General features: G+C 34.4%; 3 protein-coding genes across 5 annotated transcripts; 1 reads left to right on the top strand and 2 right to left on the bottom strand.

Moving 5' to 3' along the window:
* Window positions 1-1,956: 1,956 nt before the first annotated feature.
* LOC116013771 (monosaccharide-sensing protein 2-like) lies at window positions 1,957-6,399 on the bottom strand. Of its 2 annotated transcripts, none has more exons than XM_031253700.1 (6): window positions 6,269-6,399; window positions 5,812-5,962; window positions 4,791-5,357; window positions 3,444-4,312; window positions 2,913-3,100; window positions 1,957-2,698 (listed from the first exon to the last, which is right to left on the bottom strand). In XM_031253700.1, exons 2-6 carry the CDS (start codon window positions 5,888-5,890, stop codon window positions 2,266-2,268), a joined length of 2,136 nt encoding a protein of 711 aa, XP_031109560.1. In that variant the 5' UTR covers window positions 5,891-5,962; window positions 6,269-6,399; the 3' UTR covers window positions 1,957-2,265. The 2 variants fall into 2 exon arrangements, with proteins under 2 accessions (XP_031109560.1, XP_031109559.1); XM_031253699.1 differs by lacking the exon at window positions 6,269-6,399 and adding an exon at window positions 6,119-6,175.
* Window positions 6,400-14,405: 8,006 nt separating this feature from the next.
* LOC116012405 (mitochondrial phosphate carrier protein 1, mitochondrial) lies at window positions 14,406-17,869 on the top strand. 2 transcript variants are annotated; one of them, XM_031251938.1, is made up of 7 exons: window positions 14,406-14,770; window positions 15,530-15,879; window positions 15,973-16,016; window positions 16,766-16,980; window positions 17,101-17,225; window positions 17,312-17,393; window positions 17,519-17,869. In XM_031251938.1, exons 1-6 carry the CDS (start codon window positions 14,615-14,617, stop codon window positions 17,364-17,366), a joined length of 945 nt encoding a protein of 314 aa, XP_031107798.1. In that variant the 5' UTR covers window positions 14,406-14,614; the 3' UTR covers window positions 17,367-17,393; window positions 17,519-17,869. The 2 variants fall into 2 exon arrangements, with proteins under 2 accessions (XP_031107798.1, XP_031107797.1); XM_031251937.1 differs by having other exon boundaries at window positions 17,312-17,869.
* Window positions 17,870-19,280: 1,411 nt separating this feature from the next.
* Window positions 19,281-22,885, bottom strand: LOC116013587 (plant intracellular Ras-group-related LRR protein 4-like). Its single transcript, XM_031253427.1, has 4 exons — window positions 21,839-22,885; window positions 20,737-21,650; window positions 20,464-20,653; window positions 19,281-19,727 (listed from the first exon to the last, which is right to left on the bottom strand). The coding sequence occupies exons 1-3, from the start codon at window positions 22,482-22,484 to the stop codon at window positions 20,507-20,509; spliced, it is 1,707 nt and encodes a 568-aa protein (XP_031109287.1). The 5' UTR covers window positions 22,485-22,885; the 3' UTR covers window positions 19,281-19,727; window positions 20,464-20,506.
* Between the last annotated feature and the right edge of the window lie 1,682 nt (window positions 22,886-24,567).

The raw sequence follows: 24,567 nt of genomic DNA, 5'->3' as shown, positions 1-24,567 counted from the left end.
AGCATATATATATTATTTAAGAAGTGAAAGCCTGAAGAAAATGGGTGATGCCTTTCCTTTACTTTCCGTTCCTTTTGGCATTTTATAATAATTGGTATTCGGATTCCCAATCCACCCAGACACTCATTAGATCTTGCTCATAAAATACGCTAATGTTTTTTCACCAAAAAGATACCATCAAACCTCAAACCACCTTTACATTTCTGCCAAACAATATTAATGTCTTCAACCAAGATCGCTAGCTCCAACTCCAACCTGCAACCACTCTTTTTAGCTTTACATGAATGCCCGCCCAACATCCTAGGCATCTAAATCCCTGCTTTTCTTGCCTTGATTAGCCACAAGATTCATTGCCCACGAAACACAAAGTCCTCCCTGCCCAGTTCCCCACACCTTCACCCAATAAAATTGTAAAAAGGTAAATTACAGTAAATCAATAGCATTGCGTCTACCAGGGCTCATACTTATGACCTTGTCTGTTACTCAAGAATCAACTGAGTTAAATGTACTCCCATTACCCAATAAAATTGTAAAGAGATAAATCACGGTGACTCAACAGCACTGCGTCTACCAGGGCTCAAACCTATGACCTTATCTGTTACTCAAGAACCAACTGAGTTACATGTGACCCAAAAAAATTATAGAGGGGTAAATCACAATGACTAAGCAGCATTCTGTTTGCCGGAACTCAAACCTATGAACTTGTCCACAATTAATCTGTACTGGGGGCAATGCTTTGCCAGCTTTATGTATGTAACTTTGTTAAAGTTAGAGAAGATGTAAAGAAGCCAAAAACAAAAAAAAAGTGGGTGAAAAGATCTGTGTGGCCTTGTAATGTGACCTGCATCCACTGTCATGACAATTACACCTTGTTTTAGTGACAAAATTGACAGTCTGTAATTACAAACCTAACTTCCACCCATGTTAATTACAACTTGTTTTAGTGACAAACTGCCTGTCTGATCTATAACAGCAACTATGTTAATAACAACTTGTATTAGTGACAAACTGCCTGTCTGATCTATATAACAGCAACTATGTTAATAACAACTTGTTTTAGTGACAAATTGGCAGATCGACTATATCATGAGTGTATCTATATCTCAAGTTGGAAGCAAAGCACAGTGTGAAAAGGATCCATGACAATTGACAAAGCCAAGGTTATCCATCCAAGCAAAAAGGTTGTAAATATCTTACTTGTTAAAGAAGAAAGTAAATATATACAAGATACTTTTCACTTTTATATAATAAATTATTATTATTAAACCCACTTCCAAGTCCCAACTCTCATACCCAACTCTATAAAATAATCAAATCATCTTGATTAATGGAGTAATTATTTGCCTAACAGTGCCAAACTAATCTTCATCTAATTGCAGGGTGAGTGTGTGACAGCATCAAAAACACAAAACAACTTAGTATTAATTCTTTTTCTACTTACAAAAATTAATTCCTTTTCTTTTTCTTTTTTATTATTGTCGTCACATGTTTCCTCAACAAAATACACTAAAACCCCGTAGGACTGTATTTTCAGGGCTCAAACTCAAAACGTCTGATTAAGCTGACTTGAAATTTTTTATCAAGGCAACTCAAAACATCTGATATAATTAAGCTGACTCGAAACTTTTGATCAAGGCAAAAGAGACTTATGTCATCTTGTCCACGCCATATGCGTTATTGATTCATTTTCTTGACCATGAAGGTCAGGATTTACGGCTAAGTAGAGATTGCAGATAAAAAGTGATTGTTCCATTTAATAGGCCAACTGTCATTTTTGTGTCTAAAGAATGGACACTTTGGTTGGTTTTTGGAGTGCATAAAGGTAATTAGTGGGTGCGGGTACAGAAGGCCAAAGATTTGACCTGCCCAGAATGATAAGGTTTCCAGAAATTAATGAAGTTAACCACTAAGGATGCTGGGAGTAAAAGGCAAGAAAATAATTGATAAGTATACAGATGATTTAACAAATGCAATTGCTGTATTCATAAAAATTTCAAGAAATCAACACAAGAAATTTTCTGTCCACATTTGGATTACATTCTTAGCAAGCCCAACTGAAGGATTTGTGGGAAAAAACAAGGTTTAGAAAATAAATAAGAAGCCAGAAAAACAAACAAAAACAAAAACAAAAAATTGAGTTCTCTGTTCTCCTCTTTGATCATCATCTTTCTTCTTTTTATCACAAAATCTTCAATATTTTCAATCCTAGATGCCCTCTGGTTTTTCAATTCACAGAACAAGTTATATATAGAACAGTTGGTGCATTTAATCACTTTTTTGCTTTGCACCAACAGCAAAGAACTCTGTGATGACTTCAAGGGGCATGCCCTTTGTTTCCGGAACCTTCAAGAACACGAAAACCCAAGACACCGCGCAAACAACCGTGTACATGCCAAACACTCCACGCAGACCAAAGTACGAGAGCAATAGAGGGAGCGAGTACGTGACAATGATATCACAAATCCAAAATGTGAGAGCGCATATCGCAATGCATTTGCCACGAACACGAGTGGGGAAGATCTCAGCGCACAGGATGTTAGGGATCGGGCCATACCCCATGACAAAACAGCATAAGTAGAAGATGACGCTAGTCGTGGATATAACCGCATTCATTACTTGCCCCATATCAATGGCAGTGCCCACGACTAGCGTGACAAGTGATAGTAACAGAACTGGCAAAGTAGTGAGCAAAAGCCACCTGCACGAGAGAGGGCAACCAATGGACTTATTATTAACTAATGGTGTAACAGATCAGCACTACTTCTTCTGATTCAATTTCATCAGACTCAAACCAATGTCCAATGTGTGTTAGGTTTTTTCATAATATAAGTTTAATTGAATTTAAAGCAAATGGAAATTAATCTTCTGTCAAGAACATATTTGGTTATTGTTAAAATAAAATTAAATATTACCTCCTCCCTGCAAGGTCCATCAGTTTCATTGCAACGCCTATGGCGGGAAGCATCAATAGCGTTGTGGCAGCACTAATGAGGATAGATGCCGAGTCTGAGCTCAAACCCAAATTCGCAAGCAGAAGTGAAACACCGGCTTGTTGAAGAATTTGAGGAGTGTAATACAGAACTCCGTTTATTCCAGAAAACTGAGCAATGGTGAATGACAGCATGAATTAAACTTATTAACAGAAACATAGTACTTTGTTTGGTCATGAAAACTTGAGGCAAAGGTAGCACAACTAATTAAACTTAATAGCAATTTGACCATATTACTATCTAGAAATGTTTTTAGTGGTATTATATATAAAAATGGCCAATGACCTTATGGTCTAGTGGCATCCAGTTGCACCCCATGTGAAAGGGGTGGGTTCGAGCCTCAGCGGAGGCGCTGTTGTCCCTTTGTGCTTCAGTAGGTTGAGAAAGTAATTATGAACAGATACTACATTGTAACAGAGTCAGTAGTACTCAAAAATATATAAAAATGGTTACCTGCTGAAGTATTTGAAGTCCTACTCCAACAATAAGTGCCTGCTTGACTCCAGGCTCACAGAGCTCCTTCCAGCCTGGTTCTGTAGGCTTGGATTTTTTCACCATTGCTTCTTCAATAGGTTTTTGGCCCATTATGTCCTCTGTCCGAAGAACCGACTGGCTCACTAGAGCAGCTGCATGAATGCATTCACCTTCTGCGTTATCACCGCCAGCGACGGAGATCATGGACCCACGTCGTGATTCCGGGCCACCTTCCTGATGCAAATAAATCCTTCTCAGTGCTCCTTCCTTTCTCTCGTCTTTCTTATAGGCCAGCTGCCAACCTCCGCCAATACCAACGCTACTGACTTCATCGCCCTCGTTTCCTAGTCTTGCATCCGTATCCTTTCCTGTATTTGAGTCTTGACGTGCGAGCAGTGGGCTCCTTAAATTGTCATCGGACTCGTTGCCAGATTCATCGGATTCATTACGATCCCCATCCCTTTGGTTCTCCTCATCCCAATGCTCGTTTTTATTCTCGGGCACACTGAACATGCTGCCAAAATTCGAAAATAGCATGCTCTTCATGCTTCCTGAATTCTCGGGTAGCTTCTCGTGTACACTGCCAAAGAGAGTGACCATAGGATCTATAAAAGAGCTCTGACTCGCTACCATACTTCCACGGGAAACCATACCAAGAGTACTTTGCCCAATCACAGGTTTTGCCACCCAGGATTGGCCCTCTTCAGCACCGTATAACTTAATTTGATCCTTGTCTACTACTTGATCTTGGTTGTCGTCAGCAAGGTCGTTGTCTGGTGCAATAATATACTCTTCTACAGATACATCGCCTCCAACATCTAGACCTTCCATCAACAAGGCCATTTCACCTATAGATAAAAGAGGGCCATTTTCAGTTATAGAAGCTCAATCTTGAGTTTTCAAAAAAAAAAAAAACAAAGCCAGTACATTAAGTTTGACGATGCATCTGTTTGGACAAACTGCACTAACAATCCCTTTTACGAATAAAACCTTCATATGTTTCCAAATATGTAAAGACAGAGGGTTCAAGGGGACCTTGTTTTGGATTTGCAGCGGTTCTAAAAGGTTTTACTCGAAAAAATCTGCATTTGTCTCTAGGTAAGGTCAAAAAGTCCTCTGGAAAAAGACACATTCTCAAAGGCTCAAAGCTCAGCAGATAATGTCATGATTATTAACATGGTTTAAACACCCTTCATGAAATTCCATTCGATAGAAAAATACACGTTTGGTTTTAACAGAATCTAGCATTATATTCTATTCCGGAGTCAGTTTAAGCATTCATGGAAACTAGATGTATAAACACACTATTGAATGCAGAACACAAACCTGAGACATCTTCTCTGCTACGCAATTGCTGCAGAACCGTCTTAGCTTCCTTAATCTTCCCTTTACTGACAAGCCACCTAGGCGATTCAGGCAAGTAGAATATCGCCAAAAGGAAATAAACAAGAGAAGGAATTGAAAGAACTCCAAGCATTAGCCTCCAATTCGGCGATTCTTTCAATGACATTCCAAAGACCATGCAGTACGAAAAAAACATTCCACCGCTGCCAGTTAACTGCGGAAAAGTATTCAACAACCCCCTTATTTCTGGAGGAGCTGTTTCGGAGATATAGACGGGAACAAGTGTGACTGAAAGACCAATTCCAAATCCATCCAGCAGCCTTGCCAAAAGCAAGGTGTAAACATTAGGAGCCCACAGCATCACCAACCCACTAAGGAAATAGAGAACAGATGAAACTATGAGCATTGGACGCCGTCCTACTGTATCAGATACAGGCCCTGAAAACGTCGTGATTATTGTTGCTCCTATCAGTGACGTCGCAACAATTAGCCCTTCTATGGTTGGCTGGGTTTCCAAATCAAATTCCTTCTTGATGTAAAGCACAGATCCTGAAACACACTCAAGAAAATCTCCTTTCAAACCATGATTTCATATAAAAACTTACTGTACTATATTTCAAACACTGCATAATTACCAACATCCATCAGATCTGCCAAGGCTTTTTTACTCATTGAGAAAGATATTCAACTATCATCGATAGCAAAGAAACTCAAAGTGTTGAGCATATAATATATAAATATAAATGTATAATCCAACTATCAGCTTAGGCTTTTAGGTTTCAATTTGGTATCAGAGCCAAGCCAAAGGTCATCTGGAGCCCATAAAAAATAATCAGTCCGCACACATGGGGCGTGTTGGGCATATAATATATGAAATCCAACTATCAGCTTAGGGCTTTTGAGATGGAGCACATGTTTCAATTCAAAGAACTATCATACTATGATATCAACACATACATACAGATAGAAACATAAAATAAAATCATATGTAGAATTATCAGACCTGCAATAGTTGCATTGTCCCATCCTTGCAACAGGTTACCAATGGCAGCAGCGAGTGCAACAAGCACAGCTCCGCTCATCCTCAATGAACTGAATTCTCTCTCAGTATATACACCTTTAAGAAAGTATTTTGTGGAGCAAAAATCCAATATCTGTATGCATGAAAATAATGAAGTATATTCAAATAGAACCCAGAAATCCTATTTCTGAATCAAGAAAACGAGACACAATGCATGAATCATCCAAACATGCAAACATTAACACAACCCAACACACAAAATCGGGTCGCAAAACGACAGCTTTCTTACAATCTCAGATCATTTGCCCCTTTCTCCAATAACCCAGAACAGAAAGAACGAAAAAGGGGGGGAACAGGAACTGTGTATTCAGAACAGACAACGTGGCGTATGTATAATAAAAGTATAGGCAATTAAATGCGACAATGAGGCTTCACAAACCTGAATAAGAAGAAGGGATGATGGGATCGTATAACCAGTTCAAAATAGAGTGATTGTGACCGATGAACGTGGATCGCTGATCTGTTTTTGCAATTTTTTATTTTATTTTTCTCTCTGTTTTTTTTTTTTAAAGATTTCTTCCAATTATATAGGTGACAGTTATTCTAAAAGGATTCAGATATTCCTAGATTGGACAGTGAATGTTTCAACTTTTTCTTGCAGACCAAAATTTCTTATTCCAAAATGCATTACACATTTACACCCCAGCTGGATTTGCATTTTTTTTCTTTACAAGTGAATCATAATTCACATGTACTATACATACAAGCTTTGAAAAGATTAGGAGTCTGATTCCGCTTGGTTCGCAGAAATTGATTTTTTTTTTTTTATACTTTTAACATTTTAAAACTATAGCATTCATGTTTGGTTTATATTTTCTTTTAGAATTTTAATTCTTAAAATTTGAGGAATTAGAACTTCATAGGATGAGAACTGTATAAACGGTATATTATGAACGGTTATTAGTTTATTACAAATGTACATAATGTGTGAATATATAAAAGAAAGAATAATAGGGAGACTACGATAGATAAAATCAAATAAATAGAGTCCTAATATTCCCCTCAAGCACATGGTATACTAGTAATATGTAGTTTGCCTCTCAGAAAAGAAAATTTAAGTCCATCTAAAGCTTTTGTAAAGATGTTAGAAAGTCGAAATGAAATTGTAGTTGTGTTGAAAGGAAACAGTTTCACATATTTAAGTGTATATTGTCCAATGAAACTGTAGTTATATCGAAATGATACTCTAGTTGTATTGTAATGAAACTATAGTGTATATAAAATGAAACTAAATAACAGTTTCACATATTTGAGTGTATAATGTCGAATGAAACTGTAGTTATATCGTAATGAAATTGTAGTTGTGTTGAAAGGAAACTGCAATGTATATAAAATGAAACTGAATATGTTACACAAATAAAACTACTTTACATATAACGGCACAGACGATACGGACAGGAGCCATTTCTTTTAATTCTTTTCATTAAAAGAAACGACACCGTTTTGGACCATAGTCCATAGTATAATTAGGAATATCGCCACCACCGAAGTTCAATCATGCGACCGCCTATTTTGAATGGTAACAAATATGTCTTTACACTCAATAATGTAATAGTAGTTGACATGATGACTTTATTTAGTTTGCTTTATCATTAAGAATTTTATGAATACCAGGTTAAGTTCAATCGTAGTCCACGTTGCAACTAACATGTTTACTTTTGGTATATTGCATATGCATTTTTAATTTATTATAGTTTGATTTCAATACCCTACCTAAAAATAAAATTATACTAAAAATAATATTTGTCTGTGATTCATCTTGTAATGTTAGTTAACCATGATAATTTGCCTCCATGGCTCCAAATAATTAGTTAAATATGCCCAAATCAGTGAATAATAATAATATGGAGGAAGAGTAATAATATGATTTGGGTCACATTTGTGTGAGAAGATCTGTGAGACGGATCGAGTCAATATGCAAATGTAATACTTATACTAGCATATGTAATATTAAAACAAAAATAAAATATTTGTTGCTTATAGGGAAAAACATAATTTTTTTAGTACAAATGTAATATTTTTATATTTTGATGTAAAAGTATTACTTTTTTCATCAAAAGTATTATACTTTTCCTTATAAGTAATGTTACACTTATAAAGAAAAATGTAATACTTTTGATGAAAAATAGTTTACATTTTTCTTATATAAATAATAAATATTTTATTACTGATTTAGTTTACCTTTGCTAATATAAATATTACATTTTATCTTGACCCGACCGCTCTCACGGATAAGAATATCTGTGAGAGGTCTCAGACAAGTTTTTTGCCTATGACTAATGGCTGACTCATCAATCATTAATTAACGCAAATCAAATAAATGCACGTCTTTAATTTCCTTAAAATCACAGATTACACCAAGTCACCAAACGTGCGGAAATGTCTTGTGTTTTGTGAGTGTATATATTACACCGAGTCACCGATTATGAAATATTGCCCAACCAAATAAATATCCAACCCAAAACGTTTACATTTTAGATTTGAATACTATGTTTAACTACATGACTCCCACTTATTAAAAAATTATATTAAATTATATATCATTAAATCTCATTGATGGGAAATGAGCTCAAGGTTAAAGTTAATTGGATCCGAAGCACATAGATTAATTAGGTCCCGGTGATGATTAGAGCTCATACGCAAGGTTTGAGGGAAATGTCTAATAACGGAAGAGAGTTAAGGGTGCGAATTCGCAAAAGATCAAAGGTAATGGGGTGAGGGCACAAAGGCTGAAGGGGGTTGGGTATAAAGTGAAAAAGTGGAAAAATTTTGGAGACCAAAGTGTGACAATGCATAAAATATAGGTCTTAAGGAACAAAGATTAGGAAGGAGTCAAAAGTCAGAAAAGGGGATAAAATCCAGTGTCTAAGTAACAATTTCACAAAACATTATTATGTTTATCCTTTAGGTCATTTTATAAATTTAATAAATTTAACAAATTTAACCGTTAACATTAAACAACTAATTTTAGAAAACATTTTTTTTTATAAATGGCTAATAGAATTTGATAGTCAAAATCTCTAATCACTAACACTATCCTCAATTGCCAAACAAGGTGATTGTTTTTTTGGACAACTTATCTAATTTGCCTTAAAGGTGTAATAAGTCGTATTGGGTTTGAATTAGAATTTCGTTTTCAATATTATTCATTATCGATCAAAAGGGCACATGCGGTCGAGCGTTCAATTTATTTAATATTTGCGTTCATTACAAATTTTACCATTGGCAATCCAGTGGCATGATGAGCATGGTTCAATAAAATCATCACCCACATAACATTTTTTTTATTTGATTCATTGTTAGAAAAACTCAAACTTTTGTGCGTTATGAAAATTATATATAAACCTTTAAACCTTGGTATAGAATTGAGTTTCTTCACCAAGTTTTAAATGTTTTGTTAAAAAGTACAAAGGTTTGAATTTTTTTAGCCTCAGCCACTATGTGCAAACTACACAAGCCCTATGCAATGAATTTGTAATTTTCACTACAAAAATCATGTTTCACCTCTTCGATACCCTTCTCGCGGTCATACGGAAACAGTAGTTTGTTTAAGAACGTTGATGCTTATAACATTGGATTCAGAAGACTTAATAATTATGATTTAATTTGTATATTTATGGCACTTAAAGATTGCAGAATGCACGTGAGAGGTTGATAAGATCATAAGAGAGGTTGTCAATTCAATTAGGTGATTAAATAATGAAGATTTAATTCGTAAATTTAATACTGTCATTAGAAAATTAGCTTAAAATTCAGTGCCAATACACTTGACAGTGATGGATCTAATCCTGTATGCATAAAAATACATAAAGTAGGGGCTACGGTGGGTGGAACTCTGAATCTTGATCTCGTCAGGTTGTCACTACTTGTAATTTAGAACAGTCCCAGATGAACAGAGCAGATAATAATTAGGAAAAATAAAATTTCAGAAAATACAATTATTATTATATTCCGTCCACTTAATAACTCTTTTCGGGCCGTTCTTATACTGTGAACCATGCATCATGGCTGATACTGTAATTGTGTTGAACTGATACTGCAGTGTGTTAAACGAATGAAACGACCTCTATTTCGCGCAACTACAGTTCCCTTTCAACAGAACTGCAGTATCAGTTCAACAGAACTGCAGTCTCAGTCATAGTCCACCATATAATTTGTGCTTTTCGGGATAACAATTTTGTAAGTGAATGTTGTATTAATTAAAAAGAAAAAGAAAAAAAAAACATAATCATGAAGATTGCAAACCGGGTCTAAAAGAAAAGGAGTAAATGCATAATTCCCACGAGAAATCAAATTTAAAATCTTGTAATTAGCAAACTAATTATTTGAGATCTTGTAATTATCAAACTAATTATTTGGGGATTACCTATATATTATACAATTCTATAAATATTGGTAGTGTGATGCAAACAATACAATAGAATACCATGCAAACATGCATAGTATACAATGATACTAATCATTATTGTGTGAACCATAAATAAAAGTAAATTATTTGAAAGTACATTATTTGAGTACTGAAAATACATTATTTTGTATAATACGACATATTAAATAATGTGCATTCAATACATAAATAATGTACTTTTAGTATATTAAAATGTACATTATATTCAAGAAAAATACATTATTTGAGTATTAAAAATAAGTTATTTTATATAATGTACATTCATCAGCACATATATAATATAATTTTAGTATATTAAAAATGTGTTTTTTATGGTCTACACGAAAATTTGCACAATGATACTCTTAGGGCTTAATTTTAATACATCAATAGTTATACAATGGACGCAAGTTCACATTAAAAGGTGAATCAATCACAATTTATATATTGAATGTTCACAATTCAAATTGTGAATATTTAGTATGTAAATTGTGAACATTCAACTATAAACATTCAGTATATAAATTGTGTATTTTATATTCGGATTTAACTTACAAGGTGGATCGAATACAGAGAATAATTTGCCTTAAAACATCTATCCGATCCAAAATTTGGTATTTGGTGCCCATACTTGATTATGAAACCCAATAGAATTAAAAAGGTTTTAAAATGAAAGAATATTAATTATTTGCGTATGATATTCTCTATATCTTTTTTCAATAAAATATATTATTGGCAACCAGAGAGAGAGAGAGAAAAAAAATGCTTACAAATGTGAATATTTGACCAATAAAATAGGGGACAAAAATGACGATAGTTACAACAAATCTTAGGAGATATAGGTTATACGGAGTATGTAATAAAGTAATAAAGAGGCTATATCTTTAACCATTGAATTTTTTTTGGTAAGGTTTTTAACGAGCTGAGGCATTAACAAATAGATATTTTAAGAGTGGGTGTTATAAATATTTATATTATAAATATCTATTTATTGTTATTCATTATTCCATCCCTTTGTTTTTTTCAACTCCTTAGATGTATCTATTAAAGTTGCATTCGTAAGTAAGAATGTCAATTGGGCTAGCCAGCTAAATTTTGGACTAGCCATGCAGGGCTATTGGGCTGATCAACTTGGGCTGAATGGTCTTTTGCTTTTTGCCTTTTTGAGTTGGGTTGGTCCTAACCCTAAACTGTGGACTGTTGGGCTAATTCAGCGGGCTAAATCACTAAATAAATTTTGAAAAATAAGAGCAAGTATGCACATTCGGTGGAGTGGGATGAGTTTTGATATGTGTGTGTGTGTGTGTGGTATATTTAGAATATGCATAGCGTGTATAGTATATATATATATATATCGTATCTATAGTGTGTGTGCGCAATCATTATTATGTGGACTATACGATCAAATAATGTACATTCCGTATAAAATTAATGTACTTTTAGTATATTAAAAATGTACATTATATGCAGAGGATGTACATTATTTGTATACAGAATGTACATTATATTGTATAAGTATATTAAAAATATACTTTTCGTTATGATCCACACAGTACTTTGTGGACCATGGTCCACACAATAATTTGCTCTGTGTGTGTGTGTGTGTATATATATAATCCAATGGTTTGGCCTGATAGCCCGTCGAATTATCCAACTCAACCCGATAGCAAGCCATTTAGCTCATTTTTTTTTTTGGATTGATTTTTTTTTTCAGTCCTAATCCTATAATTTTCAGGACTTATTGGGCCAGCCGGTTAGTTTAGGGCTAAAATTGATATCCATATTTGTAAGCTTATATAAAGGCGGCAAATTATATCGGGAACTAATGTTCACAGATTATGTGCATTATTGATAGGGAATATACCCCGAATATACGGCCTTTAGTATTTGGTACGTAAATCGTATACGAGTACGAAGCTAACCCTATAAAAGGGACCTTAGCCTTGTATATTGGGGACTTTTTGGCCCTTTCCACTCTCTCTCTAGAGAAAAGACTCACCCATTCTTCCTAACTCTCTACTGTATTGAAGAAGGAACAGTGAATGAGAAACCTGGGAGGAGCTCATTTTTTGGCTATCTACTCTCCATTTTTCACATATATTGAGAGCTACTATGTTGATCTATATTATGCTTCACATATATTGCTGCATATTGGAATAGATGAAGGGAATTAATCCTTATCAATTATGAATATGAATTTTGTGTATTATGTAATGGGAACACATAAACACTTAACATAATACACATAATTTATGTACATAATTTATGTTCATAATACAGAGAACACTGCATTATGCACTATGGACCCTGATTCACTATATAAAGGCACATATATCTTGAAATTATAAAAATATTTTTCACCGACTTTACTCTCTTCTTTAGTTGCTCTCCATCTCTATTACTTCACATTTTATTTCAAGTACTAGCTTTATACGCGCATTGCGCGAATGGGTTAATGCCCAATGTTTATATTTAAATAAATATTTGAAAGTATATCAATGCAAGATTATATAGGAGAAGTTTATACATGGGTAATTGAATGTCGAATTTTTTTATTTAAATATCTAGCTCAAAGTATATGAATCCAAGATAATATAGAAAATTTATTATAATTATTACTAAAATAAATGTTTGCAACCTTGTAAAATCGATAGTCTAAATATTTGGTCTAAAAATGATAGTATAAATAAATACTACTTTTCATTTGAATTTTTCTAAGTGTTCTTAATTCTCTTTTGAGTAACATTGTCATTGTCTTCATATTTACTATTTGTTCTCTTCCTTTTTGTTGGTAGTGTGTTATTTGCAATTCGGTTATTGTTGGTAGCATAGATGACAACGTCATGCAATAAGATTCTGATATAGGAGATATGGACTTTGCTTTAGGTGTTCTGCTTAGGGTTCATTTGGTTCAACCATTATTGTTGAATGAGTTATTGTGGATAAAGAAATCCCTAGTTTAAGAAAAAAGATTAAATAAATTAATAAAAATTTAAAATTTTAAAATATTATATATTTCAAAGATATTAAAAGGTAGTTTCTCGCTTCAATTTGCTGGGTAATGGGTTATTTGAGTACTTTCATTGTCAACAAATCCCCCAAGTAGTTAATATGATTGGTTTTAAATTATTCTTTTTTATTTTTTAATGGTATTAAAGAAATACATATGTATCATTTTTTTGTGTAACTACTAATTTATTTAATTTAATAAAAGTAAAATAGAGCGATTCCGCTTCAATTTGTTGGGTTATTTGAGTACTCTCTTTGTCAGCCAATACCCAATTAGTTAATATAATTAGCTTCAAATTATTTTAAATTTTTTTTTTCATAGTATTAATAAAATACTTGGTAAATAAATATATAACATTATTTTGTACTATAACTTTGATATTTAATTACAAGATATTGTAAAAATAAGATAATGGACAATATAATGAATATCAATTGATAAATTTGAATGTAAAGAATCTTTGCATGAGAAAAAATAAAGACAATATAACTAATGAAATTATTTCTCTTATTTAATTTAATTTTTTGATAATGAATAATTTTTTCAAATAAAGGTATTATAGACACATAGTATTAAATTAAAGAAATACATATATATCATTTTTAATTTAATAAGAGTAAATAGAGTGAGAAACTTAATTATGTCAAATTTGATTGAGATGAGGTTCGAACCTAAAACCTTTCTTATAGGAATTAATGGGTAAGTTAAAAGTTAACGGAGAATAGAATATTTAACGGAAAACTTAACGGATAATCATAAAAGTAAGGTTAAATTAGGTAATCTCTATGAATAATATTAATCTGAATTATCTTAACCATCTATTAGATTAAATAATTCATCTGAACTATCCATTTGATTAAATAATTTGACCGCCATTTTTTCTACCCATTTTAGGCCTAACTCTCCTTGGGTCTTATTAGTATAGTAGATATTTATTCTTAAACTAAAATTTAAATAATTTTCTTTTAAAAAATAAAAGTATGAAAAGTAAGTGCAAAAATATTGAAATTAAATAGAAATTGTGATATTGTGTTAATACAGTTGTTGAGAGAGGGATCATATGATGACAAGTAGCCAAGTAGGAATTTGCCACGGCGCCGTTTAGGTTGAAGACTGAACCTTCAGTCGCGGTCCTCGCGGAGCCACGAGAGCTTTTTCTTAGTATTCGCTCCTAACTTTTTGGAGCTCGGTTCTTACAGCGAAAACTCTGAGATTGCACAAAGCTGGAATCTTTCTGCTGTCTTGGATGATGGGTTGAAGAACAAGAAGAAGAAGAAGAAGAAGAAGAAGGATTACTGAATCAAAAGGAAAAATTCAAAAAAAAAAAAATGAGAGAGAAAATGGCGAGCCCTGTGGTTGGAGGAAGAATCTGCGAAGAATTTTCGCTAGGGTATTATGGAGTGTGCGCCATTGGAGGAATGTTGAGTGCTGGAACTACCCATCTCGCCATGACCCCTCTTGATGTACTCAAAGTCAATATGCAGGTTCATATTTCCCCTCTTTACAGCCTTAACATTTTCATCTTTCTAATAGGCTCATTGATGCAATTGTGTTGTTTGCTTTTTCTTCATCATAATAAGTATAAACTATAAAGAGTCATTGGTTTGGATGTCAAGTATTTTATGCTAAAAAGTGTTTGTATTTTCCAGAATCATATCCTTGATACCTGTATTGTCTGATTGATTGAAAGTAAATATTTGGTGATTGGAATTCACAAAAGTTAGCTGAGTATTGTTAATTTTTCTAGCATAACTTAGTTGAAGTACATAGTAAATATGATCCCAGGGTTCGTTGATGGTATGAGTGAAAATTTAAGGGATCTGTAGCTATATCCTATAAGGATTTTGGAGTGTCCATAACCACTGTAGGTGGTGAAAGGAAACATCTATACAATTGAAATTAGTAGTACTACTTAGAAGGAGCAGAAAGTTACGTGCCCCTTCATTGCGAAATTTTCTGAATTAGACTTTTGATGAATATAAACCAAAAGCCGGGAAATGGAAAAACGTTTTATATGTTGCAGAATAGAACCAAAACAGGATATAGTAATGACTAGAGTTTGTTTTTCTTGGTGTCAAGTTTAGTGCTAATATTATGGAGATTGATCCTATGTATTAATATTCTAATTGTATGTTTAAATATGAGAGTGTGGAATTTTTGTGATCTCTGAAGCCATTTTCCTTCATTCTTGGGTAGCAGAACTTTTGAGTTCAAATTGGTTAAGTTGAATTTTGAATGTTTAGGTGCACCCGCTCAAGTACAATAGTATACCAACATGCTTTAGCACTCTCCTAAGAGAACAAGGTCCCTCGGTCTTTTGGAGAGGATGGGGTGGGAAGTTTTTCGGGTATGGTGCTCAGGGTGCTTGTAGGTTTGGTCTATATGAATACTTCAAGAAGGTGTACTCGAATTTGCTGGTGGATCAAAAGAAGAGTTTGGTATTCTTTCTAAGCAGTGCATCGTCTGAAATGATTGCTAATCTCGCTCTCTGCCCGTTTGAGGCCATCAAAGTTCGTGTACAAGCACAGCCTCACTTCGGGAAAGGCCTTGCTGATGGATTCCCCAAGTTATATGCATCTGAAGGCGTTCGCGGGTACAAACTCTATACTTGAACTTTGTTTCCCACTATGCATTACCATTTCCTTGGCTATTGATTAACTTCCTTTCTTTTTTTCTCTGATTCCAGCTTATACAAAGGGCTTATACCACTGTTGGGCCGTAACCTACCATGTACAGAGTAAATTCTACCGTATATAATTCTCAGTTTTTGCATTCTACTTATATGCTTTTAAGTTGTTAGCTGTTGTAGTTGTTGTGCTAATATGGAGCAAATATACCCATGGCTATACGTGAACTGAACTAGTAGTGATTAGATGTAAGCTTGCATCATCTCAAGATTTCAATAACCGGGGCAACCACAGCCAAGTTGGTTAGACTGGTAACCACGAGGTTACAAGTTCGACTCCCAACGGGAGCGGCCTATTGGCCTTCTTTGTTTGAGCCGGTCAACTATGACAACCTAGGCTAGTTTACCTCATTGTGGTCCTTTGCCGGCTAGGGTCACAAGGCGGGATTTACCTGGTGAACACCCTCGGATATGACTGCGGGTTTCCCTCGTCACTCAAAATTTCATTAACTAATTAATTACTATAAGTTTTTTTACATTTCATAGTTGCTATTCGTTTCGTTTCTGAACTGGCGCTGTTACTCAAAGCTAACTTAATGAAGATAGTAACGATGTTTTATATGGTAGCTTGATTTGAAGCTTGGAACTATCTCCTCTGTCCTGTTTGTGCTTAGTAAATTATTTCCACATATGGAGCATCATTTTTTAAAATTTTTTATACATTTCCCAAATTTAGATGGCATGAGAAACATCACTTGCCACAATTTCAAGTTACTATGGGCATAAAAAGTGGGCATATATGCGTATCTATTTATTTAGTAATTTCTATTAATGTGATATATTCCTTTCGCAGTTTCAATGGTTATGTTTTCAACCTTCGAGCACACAGTGGATTTTCTGTACCAAAAGATAATTCAGAAGAGGAAGGATGACTGCTCACGATCTCAACAACTTGGAGTGACATGTTTAGCGGGATATGCTGCTGGATCTGTTGGTAGCATCGTTTCCAATCCGGCTGACAACATCGTTGCCTCCCTTTATAACAAGAAGGCTAAGAGCCTGAAATTGGTAACACTTTTTGCTCTTATTTTCTAGTCTTGTCGTATATATCTACACATTGGACTGCCAAAATCTAAATAAATCAAGGTATGCATTCTTCGAGCTAAACTTTGCTGTTCTCGCTGCCAGGCTGTGAAAAATATCGGGCTTCTTAATTTATTTACGAGAAGTCTTCCTATAAGGATAATGCTGGTTGGTCCGTCTCTCACTTTGCAGTGGCTGTTCTATGATACCATTAAAGTTTTAAATGGATTGTAAGAACTGTTTTCCATCCTCGAATAAATTATCCTTATAAAAAAAAAAATGTCGGTTTATTTCAACGTGTTTATAAACTGTGCAGGCCAACAAGTGGGCATGTCAGCAGAGGTATTGAAGGAGATGAGTCATGTAAATGATGTCTGGTCTGCTTTTGATGTTTGTAGGTAATGCCTAAGTTTGACTCCATGGAATTAAGGATGGGGAATTTTGATAGATGTAGCAAATAAGTTACAAACCTTATCGCCAAGGTTGCTTGGTTCGAGAATTCTTATACGGTTTTTTCTCTCAGAGGCTACTTGCTTGATGAGTTTTGTATGGCTCGGTTCAAGGACACTAGAATAAGTACATAGATATCACAAAATAGTGCATTTAAATGATGCTATCAAGCATGCACGATAAGCTTGGGCTTTCGAGTCTTGGAGTGCTTCATAAGTTGTTTTATTCAATTGTTTGAGTTGGATTTATTGGGGTGGTATGGTACCCAATATTCCATAGGTACACAAATACTAAACTCTGTTTTGAATATGGTTATGTATGACCTATGAACTATGACAGGAATATTGTTAGCATGTGGCTAGGTCTCAGTTCTGCTTATACCTTGCTGCATAATAATACTCTGCCTCTCCTTTCTTTTGCTGCATACATTTTTCATTATCACAGGGAAAATTGGACTTTTTCCTTTTAAATTATATGTTTATAGCCCTTTTTCTTTTCAATTATTTTGAAATTGATAGTTTTTCTCTTTTCTATTAAATGAACATTTTTAACATTAAAATAAGTATTTAAGTTATTTTTTTTCTCCAATAAATTATTTCTGAGACCATAGTTTGGTTCGAACCGAGTCGAAAGATTTCGGTTATGATTCAGAATTGAAACTTAATATTTTGATTTTGCTTTATTAAAATAGTTACGGTTTCGGTTTCAAACCAAAATAAAATAAATTAATTGTTCAATTTAAACTATTTTTAAAATAGAATATATATTTTTAAAAAAATGAACAAGCCATTCAAATTGGAACTGAAATCCTCAACTGGTAGTTCGGAATTGAATTCGAAAAAGAGCAAACACTCTTTGTAAACATTATAATTATAATTTTAAGGCAATACTAGTAACATTAATATTATAATTATAATTAATTAGTATTAATGAGTTTTTTCTTTTGTTTAAATCTTAAATTTTGTTAAGAGAATTAGCTTAAAATTATAATTATAATATTTGTAAATGGTGTATGTTCTTTTCGTGTTTATTCTGATTCTAATATATAAGTAATAATTTGTTGAAGAAGAAAAATAAATGAAATTAAGTATAAATGTCTATTTAAATTTTAACATAAAAGAAAAAAAGTGTCATTTTTAAAATAATTGAGGTGCTACTATAAATGTATGAATAATTTAAGAAAAAAAAAAACGCTATAAAAATATAATTCAAAGATAAAAGCGCCATTTTCCCTTTATCAAATGCCTAAACATTTCACTATTGAACTAAGCAACAGGTATTAAGAATCTTTATCTCAAATGGGATACATCTCAACTCCAGAATATTCAGTATCTAGAGTTAAAAAGAAAAAGGGAAAAAAAATTGCTTGATTATTACTACAGTAGTTATCAATTTCGTTTTATACAAGGAAACATAGGATTCTAGGACATAAGTAATGTAAAATACTTAGACCAACCGATGGTGTCTGCAGGCAATCTGAAAAACACAAGTTTCCATTCTACAAAGAGATTCTTCTAGTGTGGCAATTCCAGCCAAGTTAATCTACTGATTTAGTAATTACAAAGTTACAAGTCATCTATAAACAATCTATCCTATATTGCCAAGTTAATCTGCTGTTACAAGTCATCTATAAAGAACCTATCCTATATTAGTTAGGATTACAAGACTAAGTTTACCGGTGCACATCGTAATGACTGCGAATTTCGCCAAAAAAAAAAAAAAAGAAAAAAAAAATCTCTGGTGGCATGATTCATTGGACATTTGCTAATATGTAAAAGCATCATATCAAATCAAATTGGAAACAAACTGTAAAGTACAGGATATGGAAAAATGTATCAGGTACACCATATTTTATGACATTCCAGCTCAACTATTGTTAAATAAAAATACAAGTTAAAAAAAATCTGATAATTTGACTCAATAATCAATTAATCATAATACAGAAATGTAGCCACAAGGCACAAGACAGAGGCTCATCTAGTCATTGAGTCATTAAAATTTTAAATTGGACTTAAAATGCAAGATACTTTGCCCTCATTGTCACTGCTTCAGCTCAATTGTACATCTCATTTAAGATCATCAAAGCAAGAATACAGGTATACATAAATAAATAAATAAAAAGAAATAAAACAAGATTATACCCAAAAAAAAAACATGAAGATATCTACAATTTGCATATGAAGGTTCAGGGCCATATCTGAAAAAAGAAGCTGATTTTTTCGCAGAATGGTTGAATTCAACCAACATGTTAGCATCTCCAGCCCAATGGCAGCTCACATTTCCTGTACAATGGATAATGTAGCATTTGAGACAGTCCTTTAGGACCCAGAAGTTAATCAATAGTATAGGAATTTAAGCCATTAAAAAAACTGAGAATATCCAATCAAGTAATGTGTGTGTGAGAGTTGAACTGTGACCAAATTTTGAATCCATATATATATGGAAGGTTAATTAATTGAGGAGAAATGAAAATTGTGTTTACTCTCGCCTACAAAAGTCGAAATTCCCTTGCCCCAAGGCCCCCGCCCACCACTACACATTGAGTGTAACTCACACACTACGACTGCCCGGGCTCAGTCCTATGTTCTTGCCCACAATCTACCACCCATGAACTAACTGAACTGCTCGTGGAAGGTTAGAATCTTATTCACTTGCCTCCTAATAAGTTATTTAGGTCCAATAGGGTGGTAGAAATCCTAATAAGTTATTTAGGTCATTGTTTAAATTAGAGGATGAATATTAGAGTGGGCAATATGATTAGTCAACTACTCTTTTTAGAATTTACTATTCCAATAATTTTTTACAAAAAGTAGTAGATTTATTTTTGAGTCCTGATTGAGAGATTAGTATGCATGCATTAATCACATTGGATCTAAGCTAATTATTTATTAAAGAATTACTCAATGTTACGGACCATTTCTTAGGCAGCTGGCAGGGCAATGTGATGCACATTATTTTAATGAAGCACAGTTGGCAACTTGTTGATCTAATATTGAATTGCGAGGAGAAATAACATACCTAAGAAATATTGTGTCAATCGGTTTATCCAGGCAGCCACAGTTTAGGTTTTCACATATTCCATATTGTTGCGCTTACGCTTGTTGGACCTTGAGAGGAAGCATCTTTGAGTCCATGATTTCTTCTGCTTGACCGGTTGTGACTTCAGATCCCTCTTTGCGTAAAGATCAGCCATGTACTGAACAACAGCCTGAGGAGAAAATAATGCAAAATAAGAGAACGGAAAAAAACCATACGGGCAGAATTCAGAAAGCCGAGAGAGACAGAAACTACCTGCGCTCCCATCTCCACTATATTTGCAGGTGGCACTTCCAGCGGGTTCCCTTCTGTTCTTAGAATTCGTAATTTGGACAGCATCCTAAATGAGTCGGGGAGAATTCTTATCTGATTATTACTCATGTCCAATTCTTCAAGCATCTCGAGGTTGCCAATTGACCTTGGCAGGGATTGGAGATCTGCAAAATTGTTGCTAATGTTCAGTTTTACTAGTGTGGTTGCGAAGCACAAGCTCTCCGGAACGGATTCAAGCTCATTGAAACTAACGTTGAGCTCCTTCAAACTCGCCATCGATGCCATAGTGGTAGGCAATTGCCTGACATTGTTGTAGCGCACAGACAGAATCTCCAAAGATCCGATTCGTCCTACAGCTTCAGGCAACGCTTTAAGCCTGTTATAGTCAGCACGAAGCTCTACGAGACAAGAACACTGACCAATGGTGTGGGGAAGTTCCTCGAGATCATTCGTTTCCACAATCAATCTTTTGAGACTCACTAGCGAACTAATGCTCTCTGGGAGGACCGAGAGCATATTCGAGCTCAAATCAAGTTCCTGAAGGTTAACTAATCTAGCTATCGAAACAGGCAACGACTTCAACTGGTTTCCACTCACATCAAGATATACCAACTTGAGCAGATCTCCAATGTTATCTGGCAACTCACTGATTCTGTTTCCATGCAAATCCAATTTCTTTAATGATGAAAGTCCCCCTATGGAAGCTGGAAGAACAGCAATCCGGTTTTCGGACAAATCCAAAGTGATCAAACTTGATAACTTCCCTATTGAATCAGGAAGCCAGTCCATTTGGTCAGACAATTTGCCTCTAAGAATAAGATCTGAAGTTCCCCTCTTAGCTGACACCTCAATTAAACTAGCTAGCTTAATCAAGCTCAGTTTGTCACCATCTCTACCTATCAAGTCAACATCCAGAAAAACAAAATTGAAATCAACATCAATGCATCATTTATGCCTAATCCATAAGATTCTTCAGATTATGCAATGATTTGTGTAATTCATTGGGCAATCATTATATAAACTCAAATAAATACCAAGAGAAGAATATGCTAGAGAGTAAAGAAGGGAAGGGATTGGAACTTACTTGAATTAATTGCAGGCTTTAAAGTGGAATCAACAATCATAGTTGCCGGTGGAGTATTAACAGATCTTCCACCTCCGTCCATATGGAACGCCGTTTTAGGCTTCTTCAGAAAACTGTCGTCTTTGCTGTGAAACTCAAAGGTCTTCGCGGGCTCTCTCTCGACGTAGAAGCCGGACGACGGCGTAGCGATGGCGGTGGCGGTGGCCGGAGAGCTGAAACTGCTGCCGGACATGGAAGCAGAATTGGCCAACGACAAACTGCTGGAATTCCTGGACGAATTGGAGGGCGCGTAGACCTGAGAACTGGAAGGCAAGCATTTGGAAGCTCTCTGAACCAAATCGTCGAACACGCAATGGGCGTGCTCGAGATCCAAGAGCTTCACAGCCTCCTTCTTCTGCTCTTTGCTCTGCAAATGAACCGTGCTCCTCTGCATCTCCTGCAACACCTTGAAAAGCTCTTCGGGAACGTCTTTCCCTTTGCTCTGCCGCGCAATCGCGTCCATCTTCGCCTGATCCTCCCTCTCCACGCCGGCAAGCAACGCCTTCGCCGCCTCCACCTCCTCTATCCCCGGCCGGGCCGGCAGAGATCGGTGAAGTCTCATAATCTCATCCACAATCTCCTCAGTCGTCATCGCCCTCGCACCCATTTCTCTCACAACTCAAAACAAAACAAAAATTCACGACTTATTTTACAATTTACACCCAACTTCTCTACAACATTACAACAGAAATTCGAACTTTAAAGAATACAAGATTGGAAGAACACAAATTTCAATACTTCTTCTGAGGATTACAACAAAGAAATGTGTGTGAAGTGGAAGAGAAAGAGATGGGCAGAGACTATAGAGCCGACGGAAAGAAAGAAAAAGATTTAAGCAATAATGGTGTCGAGCAGAGCAGAGCAGTGGGTTCAAATTATGGGATTCTGAGGTTTAATATAGAGCATTGAAAGTGGAAAAAAATAAACTATAAATGGAGGAGTGATATACATACATACATACATACATCATACACGGATACTTTCTTTGATCTACAACGCCGTGAACTCGACTGTGACTGATGATCGGTTTATCAGAAGAAGATCCACACCCACCCACCCACCCACATTCCCGAAATACCCTGACTGCTAAATTCTAAATCCCCATTTTTTTAGCTTTTTTCTCATGTTTTTAATTTCTGATTTTTGCTAAATACTATCCTTAATTCCACCTATTTATGTTACTTTATTAATCGAGGAATCTAATAGCCTAGAATCTAGTAATCGCGTTTAACGTTAACGAATTAGATACTTTTTTTGTTTAAAATGGAATAAAAACAAAATCACATGGACTCTAATGCCTACATTAATTGATGAATTCATTTACATAATTCCATTTAAAAATCGCTTTTTAGTACCACATATTGTAAAAAGTATATATAATAATTAAAATTGTTAATATTATAATAGCATAATAAGCATTAAAAATATTGACATTTTTCTTATAATATAGGTTATTTTTTTGAGTGCCTATAAATTAACTAACTTTGTCTATTAAAGAATTCAGCTACATAGTGACACGTCAGGAATAGTGTGTAACATTATCAAATATTAAAGAGTTCTTTTAGCTTGTGTGCAGAATATACATGTGAGGGTAATTTTATAATTTACCTCCTTCAATGACTCTTGTGTAGAATTTTAAAAATTTGAGATTAATCTGGCATTCTGACGTTCGATGTGATATATAATACTCCATATAATTGTAAATAAAAAAGTAATATTGGTAAAAGAAAATGTAATAATTGGAAAATGGAATTAAAAAATGAGCATGCATTAAATTAGAATGATGATTAGTTTAAGGGCAAAAGTAGGTCAACTGTTGGGGGGTCATAATTGGATAATAATGGATAAGAGGAGGGCATAAAGGTAAATAGAGGTGCAATAAGAAGGGATAAACTGGTTTTTTCTGGAAAATAAATGCAAGTGGGCGCTGCAATAAATGAAGCCCAGGTGACCATGTCCCAGAAATGACACGTGTCGACAGTTCTGCTGGATAAAAGCCACGTCCAACCGTATCCAGCCTGGCCTTTTTTGCCCTTCACGCCATAACCGTTTCTCGTACCTCACTTTTTTCTTTTTCTTTCTTTTTTATTTTTCTCTGGAACTTTATTTATTTACTGGTATTTATTATAGTTTTATGGAATTGGGTCTCTAGACTCTCTACTGGTCTACTCCCTATGCCAAATTCTCCTTCTGGCTGCTACTGTAATTTAAAATATATATATATATATATTATGTGTTACTCGGTAATCGGTATATTTATTAATTTTAAAAATAATCTCTCCACTATTATAAAATTAATACAGAAATTAAAATTTTATAATATCATCAAATATTATACTATAATTGTACTTTATTTTTAAGCGGTTATATTCATTAAAAAAATTGTATAGTGACACAAAATGACTCTCAAATGAAAAGTCATGGGTTCAAGCCCCAGTGGAACAGTTTTAACTATTTGTGCTTCAGTAGATTGAGAAAGTAGTTATGAACAGATACTACATTGTAATAGAGATAGTATTAAAAAAAAAGAGTAATTTATACCTCACTTCAAATTTAACCCAACCAAAAAAAAAAATCCAAAATGTGAATACTACATTTACTCTAGACTAATGTGACCGAAAGTCTGAAACTATGGAGTAATGTAAGGATAATTAGTGACTCTAATACGAGGAGAAAATGTCGCGACAATT

Source organism: Ipomoea triloba, chromosome 3 (genome assembly GCF_003576645.1).
Source record: "Ipomoea triloba cultivar NCNSP0323 chromosome 3, ASM357664v1".
In the NCBI taxonomy this organism is placed as follows: domain Eukaryota; kingdom Viridiplantae; phylum Streptophyta; class Magnoliopsida; order Solanales; family Convolvulaceae; genus Ipomoea; species Ipomoea triloba.
The sequence above is the reverse complement of the archived record's forward strand: the minus strand, read 5'-3'. Positions and strand labels throughout refer to the sequence as shown.